This window comes from Antennarius striatus, chromosome 10 (genome assembly GCF_040054535.1).
Source record: "Antennarius striatus isolate MH-2024 chromosome 10, ASM4005453v1, whole genome shotgun sequence".
In the NCBI taxonomy this organism is placed as follows: domain Eukaryota; kingdom Metazoa; phylum Chordata; class Actinopteri; order Lophiiformes; family Antennariidae; genus Antennarius; species Antennarius striatus.
Genome location: NC_090785.1, coordinates 1,347,791 through 1,372,201, shown reverse-complemented (window position 1 = coordinate 1,372,201; position 24,411 = coordinate 1,347,791). Strand labels below are relative to the sequence as shown.

General features: G+C 47.2%; 1 protein-coding gene across 3 annotated transcripts in view; it reads left to right on the top strand.

Moving 5' to 3' along the window:
• LOC137602347 (transcription factor COE3-like) overlaps positions 1–24,411 on the top strand; it is a 78,548-nt gene that overhangs the window by 18,088 nt on the left and 36,049 nt on the right. For all 3 annotated transcript variants that reach the window (XM_068324965.1, XM_068324964.1, XM_068324966.1), the window contains exons 5-6: positions 44–117; positions 3,834–3,902. In XM_068324965.1, the coding sequence (XP_068181066.1) occupies positions 44–117; positions 3,834–3,902 (143 nt within the window). The remainder of the gene's footprint in view (positions 1–43; positions 118–3,833; positions 3,903–24,411) is intronic.

The window sequence follows — 24,411 nt, the reverse complement described above, 5'->3', positions numbered from 1 at the left end:
TAGGCGGTTTCCATTAACCCGTGTCTCTGTTCTGTCCCATCAGCCCATCCTGTATGAAGGTCAGGACAAGAACCCAGAGATGTGTCGCGTCCTCCTGACACACGAGATTATGTGCAGGTAAGACATGATGGAACCCTGAGAAGCATTAAGCCCTGGTCCTGGTCTGACAGGAGCACTGGTAAACTAGAATGAAAGTCTAACTGTGACTCATCTGTGCTGCTCTTCCTCTCCTTCATTACCTCCTCCTCCTCTCTTTCTTCATTAACTGTTCCTCCCCTCCTCCATCATAAACTCCTCCTCCTCTCCCTCCGCCTGTGAGATTCCTCTGATTGGATGTTGTTTCCATGGCGATGTCTCTTCTTCTCGGTGCTTCAGTCATTAAGTGATGGAGTGTGATTATTAAGCAGCTCCCCCTGATGAACGCTGTGTTTCCATTCGCTAATGAGGGATCACACTGTTTCCATCTCCGTCTCTGTAGTGGGACGTCCCAGGTGAGCTCGTCCCACTGGGCCCCACCTAGGGGGCGTGGCCTCTGTCAGCACACAGGTGGAAGACGTCCCCTCTCGCCTCTCATTGGATAATTAACGAGTGTGCTCATTGGTCACACCATAAATGCACTGTTTGCTGTTGATCAGGATGACCAGAAACAGTAAAGTTAGGGGCGGAGCCTCAAGGTTTTTAACTTTCTGTAACACGTGGAGCTGCGAAAGTTTAGTGGGCGGAGTCAAACCGGTTTAATACGCTGTAAACTGGTTGGAATATACTGGAAACTGCAACTGGTGTCGACACTTCAAAACCACTCAGGGGGTCAAAGGTTGAGATGGATGGAGGACCGGCAGACGTGTGTGTGTGTCTGTGTGTTGCTGCACTCCAAAACTACCAATCAAAAACCAGCGAGCAGTCAGCAGCCAGGTTGGCACGGTAACGCTGCCAGCGGACTCCCGGAGGCCCGTCGGCTTCGGGCCGCTCGCCTCGCTGCCTCAATGGCTGCCGGGCTCGCCAAAGCCGGCTGCCGCTCGCGCCCAGAGGAAGACCGCTTCCAGGTCCGGGAGGCGTTGGCGCCGCCGCCCGCTGCCGCCGCCATCGATGCGTTTGGGGCCTTCGGGTAATTACAACGCTTGCCCTTTGAACGCCAGCCCTTCACTGCCCAGCCCTCGTCCCGCTCGCCATTATCTGGCCGCTGTGATCTCCGATGCCTTGTTCCTCGGGGGGCCTCTCGCTCCGTTTGTTCGACGCGCGTGTGTGTGTGTGTCTGTGTGTGATGACAGCGGCGTGCCCCGACAAACCCCTTTGTGCCTGAAGGAGGCCACACTTGTGGAGACGTCTGAAGCGGCGAGGAGGAGCGCCCGGCGCTAACGATGTCCGGACGAGGATCGCCAGCCAAACTGGCCGGAATGCTTTGGCGCACACACACGCGCGCGCTTGTGTGTATATGTGTGTGTGTGAGAGCCTGTCCAACCCAAATGAGTGACAGCGACACACACACACTTACCCTCTCAGGTTTGCGAGTGTCGTTCCTCTCAGTCATTAGCCGGCCGTGGTGTTAGCCTGTTTGCGGCCCGGGGGGAAACGTCATTAAGGCGGTATTGTGGACGCTCAGCCAAGGTTTGTTTTCGTCTTTGGAAAGGGGCCCCGGGTCCCTGGAGGGGCCCCGGCAGTGCTCCTGGGGTCCAGTTTGTTTATAACACTTCTTTGTCAGTTTGGAGGAGGTTGTCACCACAGCAGCACCAGTGGGTTTCCAATGCTAATTGGTCTCCTGGAACTTTCACTAATGGTTCCAAGTAGCTGGGGGAATAAATTATTGTGGCGCGTTCTGTGGCAACAGTCACACACACACACACACACACACACACACACACACACACACACACACACACACACACACACACACACACACACACACACACACACCGGCAGCGGGGACACAAACAGCGCTTAGTTTATGATTTTTCTGTACTTAGAGATCAATCGGCGTGATAAATGATTCATAAAGCGTCTCATTTGGCATTCGCTGCCTCAATTTGACGCTTGTTTGTCAAATGGCAATTTGATTCAGGACAGCATGGGGCGAACGCCGGCGCGTAATTGGACGTCGCGGGTCATATGCGGTATGATTAATTTTTCAGAATTACCGGAAGATATGTTAATGACCCGCTAAGAACCAGAAGAAAGATGCGACTTCAGAGCAAAAGATGGTGTTATCGGTGACAGATGGATCACTCTGTCACATTTCAAGAAGCCCACGCTTAGTGTTAACAATTAATTTTAAGTAGAAATACTAAATCATTAATCATGTAAAGATTTCCCCCCAACACACACAAACACACACACACACACACACACACAAACACACACACACACACACACACGCGCATAAACCCTCTGAGGTCTGAGGAAACGCGGTAGCGCTTCTACTGTGTTTCCATTAATATCGTCATGATAAACATCGGAGAAACTGGATTAAATGTTGTAGATTTTTCTAGACCCTCTTCTTCTTCATCCTGAGTGGGTTGCATGTGTGTTTGGACCACCAAGGGTTAAATCTGTCACCAATTAAAACGTTAAAGTAGTTGAAAAAGTTTCCAGGTTGTGATGTCACCAACGAGTCATAGGCTCCGTCTCTTAAAATCAGATAAAATAAAAGATGAAGAAAATGAGTTCATAATTAAAGTAATAATTAATAATAAAACAACGAGGGGACAATAAAGGTTTGCTTCTGGTCACATGATTAAACTAAAAAATACATTTGGGAAATTAATTCTGATCAAATTGACTGAACATTTTAATAAATCCTCCAGTTTTACACATTTAAATATCTGATTATTGTTATTTCTGCACGTTTATTTCTGTTGCTTCGTTCCATCCCTGGTCTGAACCTTGTGGTGCGTTCAAGGACCCATTATTAATGTGTTGCATTCACTGGGTTGCTGTTCAACATGTCGCAGCAAATGCCTCATTTGGCTCCACCCGTCCCCTGCAGAGCTGGAATGGAAACCCAGCGCTCCCCGTGGATGACCAGTCCAAACACTGGCCGGCCAGTTTGCCCTCTGGCTACCTGAACGGCCGTTTGGCTAGCAGCCGTCCGGTTGGCTGGCTGTGAGGGGGGAGGGCACCGGGGAGCGGGGGGGTGGGGGACGGACGGGACACGTCTGGGCGTCGGCCAACTATTGCTGACCTTGACTTGGACTCCGCCCAGCTGGACTCAGAGAGTGGAAGGGAAACCATCCTAATTTTCAGAATAAAAGTCAGGATTTTAGAGAATTCAAACAAATTGGAGATGAAATTAATAAACTGGTTCCAGTGTGGCCCGACTGGTTTAAATTGGAGGAACTGGTTTAGATCCGACTCCGGAGATCTGATGACTGAGAATCACCACAGATGTTTTTTGTTGTGGTTTTGTTATAGTTTTCTGTTCTCTTGTAATTTTTGTATTATTTTTTTTTACTTTTATCATACTTTTTTATTTTTTCATAGTTTTTTTGTCTTTTCACATAGTTTTTTGTGTGTTTTCTTGTACTTTTTGTGTTTTCTTATTTTTTTGTGTGTTTTCTCAGTTTTTTATGTTTTATCATGGTTTATTATGTATTTTCTTGTACTGTTTTGTTAGTTTTCTCATAGGTCTCTTAGTTTTCTCATAGTTTTTTGTGTTTCCTCATAGATTTTTGTGTTTTCTCCTAGTTTTTTGTGTGTTTTCTCATGGTTTTGCATTTTCTTGTAGTTTTTACTTGTGTTAACTTGTAGTTACTGATGTTTCGTGTTGAGTTTGTGTTTTTTCGGTTCCATATGATCGAACATCGAACTCCAACCTAACGTGTTGCGGTTTTGTCTTCCAGTCGGTGTTGTGATAAGAAGAGCTGTGGAAATCGCAATGAGACGCCCTCCGACCCCGTCATCATCGACAGGTAGGGGTTGACGTGATGACATCATCACTCTGCTGCGGGGTTTCAGGGAGTGTCGGGGCAGATCTTTATGCGTCCTGTTTGTTGTGCTGTGGTTGCCGTGACGATGAGGACTAATCTTCATTGCGGTTTGTCTTCATGGACGGATGGTGGGAATTTTTATGATGTTTCTTCTGGCGTAATGGAAGAGGAGGAAGACGAGCAGCAGGTCAGCGTTCAGTTCCTCTTCGTCCTCCTCTTCCTCAGCAGTCACGTGATTGTTTGGTGTTTGGGCAATGGAGAATAAACTGGTTCCATTGTGGCACAGCTGGTTTAAATGGGAGTGAACTAGTTTAGATCTGAATCAGAAGGTTTATGATGACTGAGAATCACCACAGATATTTTTGTGTAGTAGTTTTCTGTTTTGTTTTTGCAGTTTTTATGTGGTTTTTCATAGTTTTTTGTGGGTTTTATTGTAACTTTGTGTTTACTTGTAGTTTTGGGGTTTTTTTGTAGATTTTTAAAATTTTTTTTTATTGTTTTCTCGTAATATTTATGGTTTTCCTGTAGTTTGGTTTGTTTTCTCATTGTTTGTGTGTCTACTCGTTGATTTTTTTTGTTTTTTTTGTTTTTGGGTTTGTTTTTTCATAGTTTTTTCTTCGTGTAGTTTTTTTTGTTTTCTTGTAGTTTTTTTTGTAATCGATGGAAGGCGCTCAGAGGAGGAAGACGAGCAGCACATCAGTGTTCAGTTCCTCCTCTTCCTCAGGGGTCACATGACTGTTTGGTGTTTGATTGATGGTCCTCCTGTGCCTCAGACTGTCGTGCCGCAGGTCAAAGGTCACCAGAACGTGAACCTAATGCTCAGGAACCTTCATATTTGAGCTGTCGGTCATGATTCTGAGATGTTTACTGAAGGCCAGACGTCTGTTTTCTGTCGTTGTCTGGGTTTGTTTGTTTGTTTGTTCATATATTTGTTTATTTATCATTAATGACATCATAACAAACTGAGACCAGCGTAATTCCAAACATCTGCATCACTATCGTTCATTAGCGCTGTCTTCTAATCCCTCTGATCGTGTCCTTGGAGTCAGCGGCCGTCCGTCACGGCGCCTGGCTGTGATTGGTCGGGTCACAGCGGCGGGAGCCAATGACCTCAGGAGGGAGGAGGGAGGGGTCAGTCCGGCTTTCTGTTGGCTTGTTAAAGATGCCTTGGCCTGTGGCCAACACACATACACACACACACACACATGTTGATACATGCCAGCACACACGTGAAGCGTGTGTTCCGTGTCTCACCTCCGGCTGCGTGGGTGAGCGTCTGATGGGTGTTTTTATCACCACTGTGTGTGTCCTGTCACACGTAAGATGGGCTCAGTGCACACAAAGTATTGTGGGTAGAGAGACGCACAAGAAAGCGACAAAATACAACAAGATAGTTTGAATGCTTCAGCTCCTCTTCCTCAGGAGCAGCTTCAGGATGAAGAGTCAGGATAGAGGATGAGGAAGAGGAGCTGAACAAAACGTATCGTTCACTAAAACCCACGACTCAGCTGGTTGAGATAACCAGATGATCCAACTAGTTGAGGAGTTCATGCTTCAGAGAAACAGGTGGAAGGTGGACGATTTCAACTAGTCTCTTCTTCTTCAGGTGTTTAAACTAGTCTCTTCTTCAGGTGTTGTAAACTAGTCTCTTCTTCAGGTGTTTCAACTAGTCTCTTCTTCAGGTGTTTTAAACTAGTCTCTTCTTCAGGTGTTTTAAACTAGTCTCTTCTTCAGGTGTTTAAACTAGTCTCTTCTTCAGGTGTTTTAAACTAGTCTCTTCTTCAGGTGTTTAAACTAGTCTCTTCTTCAGGTGTTTAAACTAGTCTCTTCTTCTTCAGGAGTTAAAACTAGTCTCTACTTCAGGTGTTTAAACTAGTCTCTTCTTCAGGTGTTTAAACTAGTCTCTTCTTCAGGTGTTTAATTTAGTCTCTTCTTCTTCAGGAGTTTAAACTAGTCTCTTCTTCAGGTGTTTAAACTAGTCTCTTCTTCAGGTGTTTAATTTAGTCTCTTCTTCAGGTGTTTAAACTAGTCTCTTCTTCAGGTGTTTAAACTAGTCTCTTCATCAGGTGTTTAAACTAGTCTCTTCTTCAGGTGTTTAAACTAGTCTCTTCTTCAGGTGTTTAAACTAGTCTCTTCTTCTTCAGGTGTTTAAACTAGTGTCTTCTTCAGGTGTTTAAACTAGTCTCTTCTTCAGGTGTTTAACGTAGTCTCTTTTTCGGGTGTTTAACCTAGTCTCTTCTTCAGGTGTTTAACCTAGTCTCTTCTTCAGGTGTTTAAACTAGTCTCTACTTCAGGTGTTCTTTATTGTTAGTTTGGGTTAGGATTAGAATTAGGGATAAGATTAGAGTCAAGGTTAGTAATTTGTTTAATTAGTAGCATTTGTTGAACAAACTCAGTTATTGTTATTAATGCACAACACAGACAAATGTATGTGTGCGCACGCACGCACACACACACACACACACACACACACACACACACACACACACACACACACACACACACACACGCTGTGACACTGATTTACTGGCTGTTTCTCCTCATTTTAGTGCCTGTTAAGAAATGCAGGATTTATTACTGTGACCCCCCCCCCCGTTTAACACACACTTACACACACATTACAAGTGTGTATGGGGGGGGTCTGTGGTGTGGTTAGTGACCCATCATGTAAATGACGTCTGCAGCTACAGTAAAACAATTTCACGTCAAGAACTCACGCGTCGCCGGCGTAAATCACACAAAATCACATTTTGTGTTGGCGTTCCAGGACAACAACTTGTCCCCCCCTCTACCTTCCCCACCCCACATGTTTGACACCACTATCAGCTGACGATGAGGATGTTTAGTTGTGAATTTGGACGTTTTTGAAATGTCACACGAGCCGTAAAGTCTGTTCTAATTCGGTCGAACGGATCTTTTGATTGATCGCAGTGGGATCGGAGGTGAAGCTCTGACCACTAACAGGCCGGTCCGTGTGTGTGTGTATGTGTGTGTGTGTGTGTGTGTGTGTGTGTGTGTGTGTGTGTGTGTGTGTGTGTGTGTGTGTGTGTGTGTGTGTGTGTGAATATAAATGCGTGCTGATGCTTCTCAGAGGTCGCGTTGTTTCCTCCGTTTGCCGGTTAATGGCTGAAATCCTGCCGAGGCAGCAGAACGCGGCGCTGACGGATCGCCGTAACAGCGCCGTTATTACACGCTAATATTGCAATTAGATGGGTGGACAAGTTGCCCGAGCAGGGCAATAAATCGCCTTAGAGTGTCAGAACGTACGAGGAGGCCGAGCTCTAATTACCCAGAACACACCCCTTCATCCCCCCTCCACCGCCACCGGACCATCACCCTCTGCTTTAATGGCTGAGTCTTACATGGAGGTCGTGACCCCCCCCTTTCCACACAGCTGCTGTGGCAAGTTTAGAGTGATGGAGAGTGATCTTTGACCTCCACATACAACCAATGACAAGCTTTCTCAGCAGCAGGCCACGCCTCCTTCCTCACCTGAAGTATTTTTCCTTTTAAAAAAAGAAGACAGAAACAAACTTTATTTAACAAACGGACGCGTATAGAAAGTAAGAAGCGATGAGTGTCAGATCAGACTACGTTTCCCATCAGCCCCTTGGCTCCGGAGCTGAATGTTTAATGACAGAATCAAGGTTCAGGACGGGCCGGTGCGTTTAAGTGTCGCCTGTTTAGAGGATTCATCATCGTTTGCTAAAAGAAGCTGCTGCCGCCTCACAGTTGGGATGTTTTATGGTCTCCAGGGAGACGGCGGATGGCGAGGCCGCGCCGCCAGACGTGGGGGTGGGTGGGGGGGTTGATTTAAAGACAACATTCACAAGGAAGTGGCACACACCTCACAGCTTCCTCTTGTTTTATCGCTTTCTTCTCCTTCACTTCACATTTTTATTCCCATCCGTTTTCCTGTTTTTCCTCCATTAAATCAAAGACAGAGACGTCAGGTCACATGACCGGCGCTCGCCATCGTCATAGCGAGTGCTAGCTAGCTGGAGCCATCAGGAGATGATGTCGGAAGCTACCGATTTCGGACGTTTGAGTCGGATGGAGTTTCGTCATCAGCGACTCGCAGCATGAAGAGATTAAAATATGAGTCTTTGATTAAAGATGTCATCAACTACGACTCCCAAGGTGCATTTCATTAAGAAACATCCAATCAAAAAGCTTCAACCTCAGCAAATACCTCTGGGCAGAGTTGGGTGTGTGTGTGTGTGTGTGTGTGTGTGTGTGTGTGTGTGTGTGTGTGTGTGTGTGTGTGTGTGTGTGTGTGTGGGTGTGTGGGTGTGTGGGTGAAGGCTCATTATAACCGTATTTTATTTTAGGTCATGTCTCAGTGTGTGTTGGATTCTATGGAGGGTTAACTCCCCCAAGGGGGTGGGTGGTGGTGTTGGGGGGGTGCTGGGGGTTATCTACCCCCGTGGACCCTTCCCAGCAATCGGAGGGTATTGATTGGTTGAGCGAGGCCCATTGGAGCCGGCCAGATTAAGAGTATAGATTTACAATAAAAGCAGGACATTACTGGGCAGACGAGGCTAAAAGAGAGAGGGGGGGTCGGGGGAGGGGGTGTGGATGGGGGGGCAACAGGGTGAGGAGAGGAACCGCTGCCTGGAGGTTGCCGCAGGGCATTCTGGGAGAAGAAGATGACGGCGTAGACCTGCGGGTCAACTGCTGCGACGTGATTTCAAAGGAAAGCAATGCGCTAATGGGGTTTTACCCTGTAGGGGCAATGCATCATGGGTAGAATGGGATGGAGATGGTTTTATCGGAAAGAAATCCCCGATGAAGACTTGGCGTCACAACCCCCACCCCCAGGAACACCTTGCTTCTTTCCTTCCTTTTGAGCCCCGCCCATCCCATCAGCTGGTTCCCATCTCCTGCTGACACCCCCCTCCACCCTCCCACCCCCACTCAGGGCGGGGTGCTCACCAGGGGATCATGGGAACTTCAGGAGTCCCCACCCCCCCTTTCTTCTCTTCCCCATCTCTCCAAATCCTCCTCCCAGCATGCACCTCACCCCCTCAAGGCAAATCACCTTGTTAATCTGGGCGCACACACACACACACACACCTGCTGGTATAAACACACATCAGCTGACCGCAGGTGTGATGTCACTGATGATGTCACGTCATTTCAACCTGACTCCGCCCCCACCGCATACATCATTCAACAAAAAGTGTCAGAAACGTTCCTGTTGATGTTTTTAGTCGTGTTTTCATTTTCGCCGCTTGAGGCGCCGCCGCAGGAAGTCGACGCCACGTGTTCGTCTCGCGTTTGACATCTGTTTCCCGCCGTCAGACGACGAAACGCGTACGAAACGAGTTTGTTACCGCCGGTTTATGAAGAGCAGCATCCGCCAGCTGTGCTGTCAGGTCGGCCATATTGGAGCTAAAGATGAGTGATAAGTCGAGGTTGTCAAATGAACGCAGCGCCGCGAAGCATCTGTTATTTAAATGAGCTGCTAGCGCCGCTGCTAACGCACAAAACCATTTATAATTATTACTATAAAGAGGAAGAGCGCCTATTGAAACAGCATTTATTATCCTGTTAATTCCTCTATTCCTGTTTATTTTAATCAGATGGGAAGGAAATCATTCATTTTAGTATATTTTTTTTATATTTCAAATTTATTCCATTATTTAAAATAAAACATGAGAATTTGTTTCAGACTCTGTTTACCTCCAGAAAATAAAAACACTCCCTGACGGAGGAGTGAAATACGAGGCGGGCGAGTCCAGACAGGAAGTGTGGAGCACCGCCGGGTGAGGAGGTGTGGATGGACCGTTTGGGGGGAGGAGGTGGTTGATGGAGGGGTGAGAATGAGACGGTTTGGGGTGGGGGAGATAAACACGGTATTGATTTCTATATAAAGATGGAGGGAGTTGATATAGGGGGGAGGGGGGGCAGTAAGGGGGGGGGGGCAAGTGGAGATGAGAGTGGCAGCTGGGGGAGGGGAAGTGGAGGCTCAGGTTACAGGAGGGGTGAAACGCCCGGGTGATGGCGAGGGGGGGGGGACTGTAGAGCGGGTGTGTTCAGTGTGTGATCAGGTGTGTGTTCAGTGTGTTCATGTGTGATCAGGTGTGTGTTCAGTGTGTGATCAGGTGTGTGTTCAGTGTGTTCATGTGTGATCAGGTGTGTGTTCAGTGTGTGATCAGGTGTGTGTTCAGTTTGTGATCAGGTGTGTGTTCAGTGTGTTCATGTGTGATCAGGTGTGTGTTCATGTGTGATCAGGTGTGTGTTCAGTGTGTGATCAGGTGTGTGTTCAGTGTGTGATCAGGTGTGTGTTCAGTGTGTTCATGTGTGATCAGGTGTGTGTTCATGTGTGATCAGGTGTGTGTTCATGTGTGATCAGGTGTGTGTTCAGTGTGTGATCAGGTGTGTGTTCAGTGTGTGATCAGGTGTGTGTTCAGTGTGTTCATGTGTGATCAGGTGTGTGTTCATGTGTGATCAGGTGTGTGTTCAGTGTGTTCATGTGTGATCAGGTGTGTGTTCAGTGTGTGATCAGGTGTGTGTTCAGTGTGTGATCAGGTGTGTGTTCAGTGTGTTCATGTGTGATCAGGTGTGTGTTCATGTGTGATCAGGTGTGTGTTCAGTGTGTGATCAGGTGTGTGTTCAGTGTGTGATCAGGTGTGTGTTCAGTGTGTTCATGTGTGATCAGGTGTGTGTTCATGTGTGATCAGGTGTGTGTTCAGTGTGTGATCAGGTGTGTGTTCAGTGCGTGATCAGGTGTGTGTTCATGTGTGATCAGGTGTGTGTTCAGTGTGTGTCCAGGTGTGTGATCAGTGTGTGATCAGGTGTGTGTTCAGGTGTGTGTTCAGTGTGTTCAGGTGTGTGTTCAGTGTGTGATCAGGTGTGTGTCCAGGTGTGTGTTCAGTGTGTGATCAGGTGTGTGTTAAGTGTGTCCAGGTGTGTGTTAAGGTGTGTCCAGGTGTGTTCAATGTGTTCAGATGTGTTCAGTGTGTGTTCACGTGTGTGTTCAGTGCATTCAGGTGTGTGTTCAGTGTGTTCAGTGTGTCCAGGTGTGTGTTCAGTGTGTTCAGGTGTGTGTTCAGGTGTGTTTTCAGTGTGTGTGTTCAGTGTGTGTGTGTTCAGTGTGTTCAGTGTGTGTTCAGGTGTGTTCAGTGTGTTCAGGTGTGTTCAGTGTGTTCAGGTGTGTGTTCAGTGTGTGTTAGCTTTAGCGGTATCGCTCACAGACAACACAGCACACATAACATTAGCCTTGTTAGCGCTGCTAGCTTACGGCTGATTGATGACTGCTGTCAGTTTCAGCCACCAGTTTGGACTGACACTTTAAAAGCTGATGTATGCCCACACATACACACACACACACACACACACACACTGCAGCGTGTGTGTGAAGCGTGACGAGTGTTTCTGCTGCCGTATGGAGCCGTGTAATCCCTTCACACCACAGCGGGCTGCCGTCAGTTTCATCTCAGCGCCGAGGCTAAACGGATCAGCTGGATCCAGAACCCACCATCATGACGAAGATGATGAAGATGATGATGTTTTAACAGCTGATTGTAAGAATTTTAAACCTGAAATCAAGTGTTTTAATTTAAATTTAAATCTAAACGTCATCCTGACTTTCAGGAAACCCATTACATCTGTAGGACTTCAAGCAGCAGCGATGACCTCAGGGGAGGAAACTCGTCTCCTCTGGAGATCACAGTCGGGTTCTTCAGGGTTTTTGGATTCGTTCACATTTTTGGCGACTTTTTAAAAGTTTAAACCGAAACCTGAACCAGAACTAAAACACAATACAGTTCAATTTGTCCACCTTCACCTTCTCAGCGTCACAAACTGTTACCAAACAAACAGTTCTCTCTGGGAGCACGTGAAAACAATCCAGAAGCCCACACACACACACACACACACACGCACACACACACACACACACACACACACACACACACACACACACACACACACACACACACACGAATCAATACCAATTTATAATTCAGGATTGCAGGAGTTTGGGTTTTAGGGCAGCCTGGCTTCCAGCCTTCATAAATATTACAGTGTTATTGACTTGATCTCAATGAATTGGAGATTTTCTTCTTCTGCGTTTTTTTTCCTACCCCCCACCCCCAACCTAGCACCCCCCCACCAACCCCCCTCACCCTCATCTTTTTTCTTCCGGGTATTTCTTCTTCATTTATTCTCTTTGAGTTGAAGATGAGACGTCTAACGGGAGCTAACGTGGCGGCTAATAGTCGATGCTTGGGCCAAGCACCCCCCCATTGACCCCCCCCGACAGAAATCACGGACTGATCACCAGGATCTGTGTGTGTGTGTGTGTGTGTGTGTGTGTGTGTGAATGTGTGTGTGTGTAAAAAACAAGCAATGGTAAACACACCAGTGTGTACACACACCACAGAAACACACAATAATAATGATCTATTTTTTCGAGGTAAAGAAGACCCAGAGCCCCCCCCCTTTCTCTCTCCTACCCCCCCCCATACAGTAAAGATGGAGGTATTGATTTTCCTCCTGACCACCAGCACAGTTTTCTTATTTTTGTCTCATCTGATGCAGCAGCTGACAGAGAGAAAGTGTGTGTGATGTCGATAAAGTAATAAAGTTCAGGGATATTATTCTGCTCCGTGTGAAACCCAATCAGCACGCCTCCCGCCCCCCAACCCGGCTGGGATTGGCTGTGACAACCCCCGTGACCCACGAGGCGCATGGAGCGACTCGGAGACCCTGACCAGACAGCAGGAGGCGCTAGTCTGCACATCTGGTGGAGCTGGTGCTCCCTGCGGGCTAACATCATGCTAACACGCTAAATGCTCATATCATTTAACCTAGTGGCAGAATGCTGATCTGTCGATCTGTGCTAGCACCCTGTTAAATCGCTAAAGTCAGCTTTAGCATCGACGTCTGTCTAAACGTCGACAGCCCTGGTTCTGATTGGTCTTCCTGTTCCCGTGGTAACGCGTGATGGGAAGGTAGGGCTGGGGGACCTAGCAGACTAACACCATGCTAACATGCTAAATAGTGATATCATACTTGTGAGAGTATATTGAGACTAATTGTAAAGAATGCTAATCTGGTGACTTGGGCTAGCGCCCTACTAAAACGCTAAAGTCAGTTTTAGCGTCAACATCTGGCTACATGTGGACAGCCCCAGTTCTGATTGGTCTTCCTGTTTCCATGGTAACAAAAGAAATGATGAGATGGACAGGAGCTAACTGGCAGACGATTAGGGTAACAAGTTACTCTGAGTACTCAAGTACTAGTTGTGTTTGAGAGGAGCTGGAGGATCGCGAGGCGGTCGGGGTGGATTTCAGTCATGGTGGCGACGGCGGCGGATTATCTGCTGCTAGAGATCATGACTGAAATATCGAAGCGTTTGGAGGGGGGGGGGCTAAAACTTGGCAGCGAGGCGCAGGAGGAGGAGGAGGGTCGTCTTACTTCAGCCCCGCAGTAAAACCCCTCTTAGTGGGTAGAGCCATCTGGCCGGGCCCCTGGCGGAGGCGTAACGGCGCCCAAAAAACTCGGGGTCGCGATGCTTTACTGCCCAAGCCTGCCGCCTGCAGATGGCGGCGGGCGTACCGCTGGAAAACGCCAAGGTCGCCGCGGCATGTGGTGAGGTGGAGGCGAGAGCGAAATGGCAGCAGGGACGGAGGGGTTGGGGGGGACGGGGGAGGCACCGCTGGAGCCATGGCAACATCAGGGCCGCGCTATGCTACATTAAAGAGTCGCGCTAGCGCGCCATATGGGAGGCTACTGCTATCAAAGCTAATAGCGACGTTAGCTTAATGCACGCACGCAGCGAGGCGGCAGCTGGTGGAGGGACGAACCGCCCGCACAGAAGATCGGAAGAGACAGCAGCTGACTCAGGAACAGCAGACCTGTCGGCCCCGCCCACTCCTTCAATTAACTTTATTTGTCAGACGCTTGTTTACGACGACAACAAAGAGCTCCTGAGCTCCAAACGCTTCTCTAACGCAGGCTGAGGGTCAAAGGTCACAGACAGACGCTGCTGTCTGGGTCAGTGGAGCTCCTGCAGAGATGACTATTATGGTCTGTAACTGATATTATGATCTGTAATGTGATATTATGGTCTGTAGCTTATATAATGGTCTGTAATGTGATATTATGGTCTATGGATGTGATCGTATGGTCTGTAGATAATATTATGGTCTGTAGCTGACATTATGGTCTATAGATGTGATAGTATGGTCTGTAGTATAATATTATGGTCTGCAGTAGTAGTATTATGGGCTGTAGAGGTGTTATTATGGTCTATGGATGTGAAATTATGGTCTGTAGATAATATTATTGTCTGTAGAAGTGATATGGTCTGTAGATGTGATATTATGGTCTGTAGAGGTGATTGGTTCTCTGTTGTGCTTGGTTTCTGGCCACACTGCCCCCAGAGGCTCCTGGTGGTACTGCAGCGTTTGTTCAGTGAACTGTCAAATGAACCCTGAGACTCTCCTCATGCTGGACTGAAAACTACAAAATAAAAGTCATTTAGTTTCACACATTCAGAGTGAGACGCTGTGAAGACTACCAGCTGATCAGAGACAGCGGCGTTCTCCGCAACTAACCTACAAACCAGGAGGTTTGTGGAACCAGGAGGTTTATTCATGTTGAAAACATTATGAAGTACAGTTGACCCTCCTCCTCTTCCTCTTCCTCCTCCTACTGCTCCTCCTTCTCCTCCTCTTCTTCCTCCTGCTCCTCCTCTTCTTCGTCTTTTGTTCTGTTCATCTCTTTGTCTCTGTCTCCCTGCCTGCAGCTGAAGACGAGGCTGAAAATTAATTTCAGGGCTTTCATTAGATTCACTTTTTGGACCGTTTCCCTGGGTTTGGTCCCCTAGCGCGAACACACACACACACACACACACACACACACACACACACACACACACACACACACACACACACACACACACACTGCCTGAGTTTGTTCTCTTATAGAACTAAACGTTGAAAAACAACAACCTGACAGCAGGTAAAGTTGTTACCGTGGTAACATGATGTTTTTTCTCACATCTTGATTGATGACCTACATCTCAGTTGTAGTGAGTTAAATTCAGAGGATGTTATACTGTCAACAAACTAATGTAAACATTAGTGAACAAATATCCATCGGTTCAAATCTGAATGATAATCTCACATTTTTAATCAGATTGTTTTGAGGAACCTGACTGGTTTTTAGTTATTTTAATCAAATGACATTTTAATTACTGACTTCTTTTAATCAGTTGTTTTAGGGTGACTTCATGTTGTAGAATCTAAATTGTTTACTTGTTTATTCCTGATAACTTCTATTGTTTACAAACACAGAGTCCACAATTTATCGTCACATAGATGGACTGAAATCTTCAGGATCCGTTGCCACGAAGATGGGAGATTATTATTGTGATCATTTTAGACAGAAATAAAATGAAAATATAAAATGGGAAAATAATCAGATTCTGGCAGAAACATCCTCAACAATTCAACCTATAGATGATATTTATTGATTATGCATTGATCCCTTCACACACCTGAGGACCTGTTCCAGTTCCAGCCGTAAACCCGTTAATAAACCCGTCTTAATGTCGGACGAGTTGCATCCGGTTTGGCAGCTCTGCTCTCTGATTGGCTGCTGGTGTTTTGGGGGCGTTTTTTTCCCGCTGACCTTCGTCGCTCCGCTTTCAGCTCCACCACCGTTCTGCCTCCGCGTTCCTCCAATCTGTGCTGCTGTCACCGCTATTGCGCCGCAAAGAGTTTATTTTTGGAGAATCCTCGTGGCTCGGACTCTCACCTCCTCAGGTAGATTGAGTTTTCAAGGTGAACGTCCCATTACAGGAGAAGGTTGACAAATTAATTTGGTGGGCGCCTTGTTGCCGTGCGGCTAGCGATAGTGACCGGCCTGTCAATTTGAGAAATGAGGTGCAGCTCAGTGAGCCAGATGGGACAGAAATTGAACAGCACATTAGCTAATTACTTATGCAAATCACTGCCAGTCGCTGCACCTTAACTTAAGCAGGCTGGGTGACACTCCGGGACGCTGCTGGAGAGTTTTAGCTAACGCTAATCCCCCCCCACACCCCCACAGCTCCTCACCTGCTGCAGGAGCAACGAACCGGCAGCCAAGCAGAAAATAGATCACAGCAGGTGAGATGAAGATCAGCTCAGCTCCGAGAGGAGGAAGAGGAGGAGGAGGAGGCTCCCAGAGAACCGTCTGCAGCGATACGGAATCCTCCAGGTCAGCGGGTTTCGACCCCACCCTGAAAATGAACGGATCACACGGCGAGTGGTGCGCGAAGCTTTCTGCTGCCGTCAGCAGGGGGCGCAGTGAGTTTGAGCCGAATGAACTAGAACAAATCACCAGCCAGAGAAGAAGTCCACCGGTTCACGTTTCCACTATAGTAATAGTTGTGCTCCACTATAGTAATAGTTGTGTGTCTGATGTGACATCATCACCAGAGTGGTGACATCATCACTAGAGTGGTGACATCATCACCAGAATCGTCTATAAACTTCCACTTTCACTCCACGGCTCCTTCAGTTTTTCTTCCTCTTCGTTGTCATGGAAACGTAGTCCAATCCGTGCTGCTGATTAGCATTGCTGCTAGCAGTGCTAATCTGGAAGCTAACAGACACTTCTTGTTCAGGGCGGAGCAACAAGACATCCAGCCGATGACATCATCAGCTACATTTGAACCTGGAGCTAATGGAGGAAAGTAGACAGAAGCTGTAACGGTCACATGATTAACCTCATCCAATCAGACTCCAGATCTCCATCAGCAGCTTCCTGCCGCTGACAGATGGTTCCATCAGAGACTGGATCTCCTTCGTCTTCATCACAGTTGATGAAGACTCCTGAAGCGACCATCAGGAGCCTCCTGTGGAGCTCGTCCCTCCCCATCTGCAGACCTCCCTCACCCCTCCCTCCTCACCCCCCCCCTCACCCGTCCTGAGACTCAGCGGCCAGGTGTTCATTTAACGCCTAACGGCGGCCCGCTAAGGACGCCCCTGAGTCCGCTTCCCGCCGCCGCCAGCCAAGACGACCGCGCTCTGCCAGCTCCCCCGTCTCCCCCATAAACCCCGTCACACTCCCCCCTCCTCCCCCCTTCATCCCTCCTTCCATTGTTTGACTGGTGAGCGTTAACCTGGGCGTCGATAAAGCGCGCAGACGTCCAGCAGCTGGACACTAAAGAGCTTTACAGCTGAATGTACGGGAAGCAGGAAGGGACATATTTGCTTTGCATCCATGAGCGGTTTTACGGTGAATCTGAACCAGACTGACCACCAACACATAAAATCAAACGTTCCTGCCACAACCGCTGTTTGACCGACCTGCCGTTGCCATAGCGCCCGACTGGAAACATAAAACAGGTCGTTCCCAAATTACGAAAAAACTCGCTTCACCACATCCGACTGCTGCAGTTCCTCTTTCTGCCACAACCACCCGAGGGGCAGCACTGCTGCATTCACACAGCTCCAACAAGGATTAAAATTTACCATAAAGTAATCTGGATTTAAACGATCACGTGAATCATGAGTGACAGACGTTTAGTCCAGAGAAACGACCTAAACTAGATTTTTATTTCTAAACTGACAAATAATCAGAACGACTGAACCCTAGATGACCTGAACCTGTATTTTATTTCATTCTGAGATGTTTTAGTGTCCTGTAATTGTTTCTGGTCAGTCTGAGGGAATAGAACTTTAGTATTTAGAGTAGTAATGAGATTACTTTAGTATATAGAGTAGTAATGAGATTACTTTAGTATTTAGAGTAGTAATGATGTTATGTTGGTATTTAGAATAGTAATGACGTTATGTTGGTATTTAGAGTAGTAATGACATCTAAATGACCTCAAATGGAGATCAGAGATTGACATTTAATAAATTACAACTTACAAACAATTCAACTTACAAACAACCTATAGGAGCCAGTTGTGTTCGTATGTTGGGGACTACCTGTAGTTCTAATAATTTAAAGTGTCTCTTATCTAAAGTTAAAGCTTTCAAAACGACGCTGTGACTTTAAGGAAAAGGAGCAAAGCCGTGTTTCAGCTCTTTTTGTTTCTCTCACAATGAATTCTGTGTAATTGATCAAGTTCAATAGCAGTCAGTCCAGATTTATTCCAGTTGAATCCAGTTTGGTTGAAGTCCATCCATCAAAATCAGATCCAGCAGTTCACATCCTGTACACGAGGTTGTAATACGTGTTGGGGGGGGGACTCCTGTTTTCTTTCCCAGCATGCTCGGCATTCTCTCCCCAGGCTCTCCAGAGGGGCTTAGCGTTTTGTACGTGGACTGTCTTCCTAATCACACCTTGCTAATCCAACCTGTCAAAGCAAACCTGACGCTCCAATCAAAGCCCCCCCCCCCCAACCCGCTACACGGTCACCCTTAATGAGCTCATCCAGTCAAAGCATGCTGGGAAAAAAAAGATGGAGTTCTCCTCCCCATCCCTCTGGAGCCCCCACGTCCGTTAAAATCCAGCCGAGGGCGTCGGGCCACCTGGATCGGAGAGCAGGTGTGTGTGGAGGAAGTGAGGATGATAGACTCCAGCATGTGTGTGTGTGTGTGTGAGCATTGATCCATCGATCGGAGTCGGTGTGGCCCCCCGAGCACTGGCAGGCTTAACTGTTATTACTGCTGTGGCTGTTTAGCCGTCAGTCATTAATTAATGTACTCTCTCTCCACCTGTCAGTCACCCCACACACACACACACACACACACACACACACAGAAAGTGGTGAGCGATCGCCGTTCCGACGCGAGTCCGAGTGTTTGATCGCTGCCCGCTGACGGTAACGATTTGAGGGACGTTTCTCACTTGAAACCTGGTTGACGTGGCGACGTTTGATTTCCTCCTCATCCGACAACAAATAATCTCACAGCAGATTTTTTTTTTTACTTGCAGGAAAAATGATAAAAGACTTCATTCATCAAAGTCGAGTCCGTCACAACGAGCGAATGAAGGAGGGTTTCAGAGGTCATGTGATCCTCGATTTTAAACGGGAATAAAAGTCAACATTTTGAAAAAAAAACAAAACATATAAAATAACAATGTATTTTATCTTTTATTTAGTTTTTTTTCTCCGTTTACTTGCTGTTGCTTTTGTTTCATGAAACGTTTTTGTTTCTGGGGCCGTTTTTCCTGACGGCGTTGAGATTTCCCACGTCATGTAAACACCACTTCAGCTCCTCTCAGCAGGACAGACTGACGCTGCGTTCACAGGCTCTCTGCGTCCGTTCATCTCTGCTTCGTGTCACAAATCACTGCACAACATTAGTCAGACCCTGGCTCTCCGGGCTCCCCTGGGACCCCCCCCTCCACACACCCCCGTCACCCCCCTCACGGGAGGGGAAGCCATGTGTTTCTGTTTCTCACAGTTGACGCCGTGGACCTCCTGGAGGAGCTCTTTACTCCTGTTGATGAAGACGAGTGGCTCGCCACGATTCAGCCAATCAGGAGTGACTCGCCCTGTTTCAGCCAATCAGGATGCAGCTGCTGAATACTCCAGAATGTTACAGAATTTATATTCAAACATGTAACACTGGCAGTATTTTCAGCGCTAGCCGCTAGCGTGCTACATTTCCTGGTTGCTGCGTGTCGCTCGTCTCCACGTTCTCCTGCTGCGAACACGCCCGATGAAGACTCCCTGAGGTCTTCCTCTCCTCCGTCTTGATGTTTCCTGACGTCCGTCTTCCGGTCAGCGGGCGAGCGACATGTGTTCTCTATTTAGAGAGAGAGAGGAAGTGCACGATGGGAGTTTCTCAGTTTCTCTTGGGAAACCTGGTTTCTTCCAGCTGAGTGCAGATGTTTCAGCGGGCGTCCAATCCCACAACCCCTCTCTGCCCCCCCCAAACCCCCTCTACATAACTCCTGACCTCTTCACCCCCCCATTACAAACTGTGAGCAGAAGCAGATCTTACTGGTCCCACACAAACCAGTCTGTTTGTTTCCTCTTAAAGGGACAGTCCACCAGTGAGTTTTACCGACATCAAGCCCCTCCCACTCAGCCGTTCAGCCGTTAGCATGAATCGGTTGTCGTCCAATCAGAGGATCGACTCATCGGGTTACATTCATGATCTGACGAAGACCCCACAGATCTTCCTCTTCGTGTGCTGAGGGGCGTGGCTTTCCAGAGGAGGCGGGGCTGTGATCTCACCTTGTCAGGTGACTCAGTTATTTAACGCGTCTCAGCTCCTCCTCCTCCTCCTCTTCTTCACACCCTCTCCTCTGATCCTCCGTTGTTTTAACACCTCGCCAAACGCTGCCGCTGCATCGGGGGGAGGGGGCGGGGCGGCGTTCAGGAGCCGCTGCGGCGTTCTCAAACAGATTCGGTAATCTCACCTAAACGGCTCTACCTGCAACCCTCGACGGACTTGACTCTCATCGCATCGCCGACGAAGACGAGCTGAACCGACTTCATCATCAAAAAAACGCTCCTACAAGTTTAATGACGCCAATTAGCTTGAAGGCGACGCCCCCCTCCCCCCTCGCTTCAGTGTTTGCTGTGTGTTTAAATGAATCTCAGGTCTAATTAAAACATGTTTATATGTTAATAATAATGTCTACGTTATAGAATAGTAATAAATACAATATTAATGTTATTTTTAGTGTCAATCTCCACCTTTTTTAAAAAGATGTTGGAGGAAATTCCCACGTTTCTACAACCCTTGAACGTCACATTGGTGAAATAAAGGAGGCGTGGCTTCGTTTGTGTTTTCACAGGAGATATAAAAAATATTACATTAAAATATGAACACGTTTATTTCTCTCTATAAACTGATTCAGGCTGTTTTTCCTGTGAAGACAACAGTAAATAAAAACAAACCACCGGGGTCAACGTGAGGTCACAGGGGTCATAGAGGTTACAGAGTACTGTCAGTTGTCACCTGTTTTGTTTTAAGTCTGAGCTGTCGAGATGAAGACGTCAAGTGTGTGTGTGTGTGTGTGTGGGTGTGGGTGTGTGTGTAAAACCAGGCTCTGATCTTATCATCATTTTAACTTCGAGGCTCCAAAATTTGACTATAAAATTTGAAGCTTGTTTATTAAAAATAACTTTCAAAGGTTTTGACACAAAATATATTTTATTTGATGTATGAATATTTTTAATCCAAAAAATATAAACGTTTCACTTGAAATTCATGATAATTATTTGGCATTTCTTAAAGTTAAATATTTAAACATCCGTCCATCAGTCGTCTCGTCCTCAGACGCTTTTCCACCTCTGGCTATGGGGGAAAGGAGGGATACACCCTAGATGAGACACCAGCTCATCGCGGGGCCACACAAAATGAACACACACACACACACACACAGATAATTTAATTGATAATAAATTAAACAAGTGTTCTGCTGCCCGCGTTTAAACGTATTTACAAAGACAATTCTGTTGTGATTCGTCCTGCAACTTGTGTGTGTGTGTGTGTGTGTGTTTGTGTATGTGTGTGTGTGTCGCGTGCGGTGGCAGAGGTGCGTTTGTTTCGCTGCTGAACAGCCGTGTCCTCTGTTGGCGCTGACGTTGCAGTGTCATTGCCGTTGGCAACCAGACGAGCTGTGAAAACAGGCAAAACGCTGCAGCAGCGACACCTGATGTCACACCTGAGCCGGGCCCCGGGTCCCGGAGCCAGTCCTGGACCAGGGGCCCCCGTCTGACGGCCCCTGACGGGCGTCCCCGGGTTGTTTGCTCCGCGCCAGGGTCTGGTTGCTACCTGCTCAGGCAGCTGCGCATATGGCCCGCGAGTTAAAAATAAAGACAATGTGCATACATTAGCATACATAATGAGCAGCCATCCCCATTTAATATGCTAATTCCCTGAAATATTACGGAACACCTTCTGTTCAGAGAGAATACATTTGAATTTGCAATTAGAATTATCCTGTATAATTAATGAAAAGCGTCAAATTTTGGCTGCTCGCTAATTTGATTAAACACATCGATGAGGCGTTTAGGGCGCTGCTGGATCGTAGGAGAGAGGAGATCCGGAGGGTTCCTGACAGGTGAGGGTCACATCCTGATCCCTGACCGATGATGTCATGATGATGTCATCAGCTGAGCTGCCGATGGGGTTGTTTGTTAGTTGAACACGTTCAGAACTTATTCTTACATGAAACACTCGATGTAAAAGAAAAAGTCGAGCTGGATTATGGGTAATGTTGTTCTTTTAATTGGTTTTAGCGGATTTTGGTGGTTTTATGTTGTTTTTAAATGCATTTAATGGATGTAGCGAACCTGGATGTAGTTCTGGTCGAGTCCCGATCAGACACGAACACGCTCCGATCCCTCAGGTATCATTTTTCCAGGGAAACAGGAAGTGGGGTTCTGGAGAGAATTCCAGGCTTGTGTTGGACGAGATGCAGATCCCCTCTGGAGGAATCCGTGTCTGGAGGCCATTAGCTGCGAATGATGTCATCAGGAATCCGCCTCCAGCCAGCTGGAGCGATGGCGAGGTGGACGATGACATCAGCGTCGCTCGCTCTCTCTCTCTCTGGACGTGTGAGGAAACGAGTGTTTGAGGTATGAGAGGGTTTTAATCCAGCAGGAAGGACGCTAGTAACAGGTTATCAGGGAAGCTAACTGAGCTAATGTAGCATCAGCTACCGTGGTAACGCCGCAACGTCAGCACCGGAAGACGAAGCTGTCGACTCGTCGCTTGTGACGTTTCTCAAGTTTAAGCGTCAAATCTGACGAAAAAAGGGTGTCATCAGGAGACACGCCCCCTAGTCCCCCCCCCCAATCTGACGGGCGCGGCCCAAGGTCAGGCCAGATGGCGCGGCTGGCTTCACCTCGCCGCTGACCGCCGGTCCCCGGACGGCAAGAGGAGCCGGCGCCAAACAGATGGAGGCGAGCAGCGAGCCTTAAACGCCTCGACCGACAGAAAAACATCGTCAACAAAAACATGTTTTCTCTGAGCTGTTTGTGCCGATTAGGTTTTATTTTCTCCTCCTTCTTCTGGACGGGTGTTTAATTCGGTGGGTTTGGTGTCGGCTTCAAAAGAAAGTAAATTACATTTACTTTGTAATGCTTGCATCATTATTCCCCTCGTTATCAGCAGCCAATCAGCATCGAGCGTGTGTGTGTGTGTGTGTGTGTGTGTGTGTGTGTGTGTGTGTGTGTGTGTGTGTGCTTTTAAACACCATTATTAGCACCAATATGACACATGTTTCCTCCAAACAGCTGACGACTGATCAGGAACTACCTTACAGAGTAAAGATAGCAGGAAATCAGTGAAGCACATTTTTAAGTCCAGAAAAGAAAATTGAAATAATTTTTTAAAATTTCATACAGTTTTGTAAAAACTGCTAATAATAAACAGTTGCCAGAGGTTATTGGAGTTCATACGGTTGGTATGGATGAGGCTCTTCCTCCCCTGAAATCCAGTTTCCGGTTTGTTACCCATCGTGAAACATGTTGCGTTCAGGTGACGTAGGAATATTCTGTTTTCCTCCACTTGAGTGAAGCGGCAGGAAAAGGTCAGCAGTTGAGGAGATATTGAAGTGGAATGGTTGGGAGGCAGGCCCCGGGCCATGATTCACTTTTTTAATTTTGGTTCAATAAAGCTGGACGTTGAAGCGTCAGCAGTCAGACGGTAATTAAACGTCTCAGCGGCGCCGGAGAGTGTTTGGAATAGAGATGAAGAGCAGAACGCCGCCGGAGAGAGACAACGCCGCCTCACAGCAGGGAGTATCAGGAGTAATGGAGTACAGGGAGTAATGGAGTACAGGGAGTAATGGAGTACAGGGAGTAATGCTGTACCAGCAGTAATGGAGTACCAGGAGTAATAGAATACCGGGACCAGAAGTACTGTAGTATCAGGAGTAATGGAGTATCAGGATTACTACAGTACCAGGAGTAACGGAGTACCAGGAGTGATGGAGTACCAGGAGTGATGGAGTACCAGGAGTACTGCAGTACTAGGGTACTGTAGTACCAACAGTACTGTAGTATAAGGGGTACTGGAATAGCAGGAGTACTGGAGTAGCAGAAGTACTGGAATAGTAGGAGTACTGGAATAACAGGAGTATTGTAGTGTGAGGAGTACTGTAGTATCAGGAATAATGGAATACCAGGAGTACTGAAGTAGCGGGAGAACTGTAGTATGAGGAGTATTGTAGTACCAGGAGTAATAGAGTACCAAGAGTAATGAACTACCAGGAGCACTGGAGTACCAGGAGTACTGCAGTAACATAACCACTGTAGTATCAGAAGTACTGTAGTACTTGAAGTACTGCGTTGAGCGTCTGGAGTTCTGTGTCTCACCTGCAGGACAGGAAGTAAATGAAGTACTTCCTTTGTACGTGTCAGTAATCCTCTATTGAAGGCTTTCTGTTTCACTGTGGCGCTAACGCTAATGCTAACACGTTTCAGTGGCGTTAAAGTTTAATCCCGTCGTTAGCTTGAACGCTCAGCGATGATTTAATCATGTAGCGGTGAAGTATTTAGAGCTCAGCAGCCGTTGAATCATTGAAGTACTCTGTGGACGAGATGCTCGATAGCATTAGCGTCACTTAG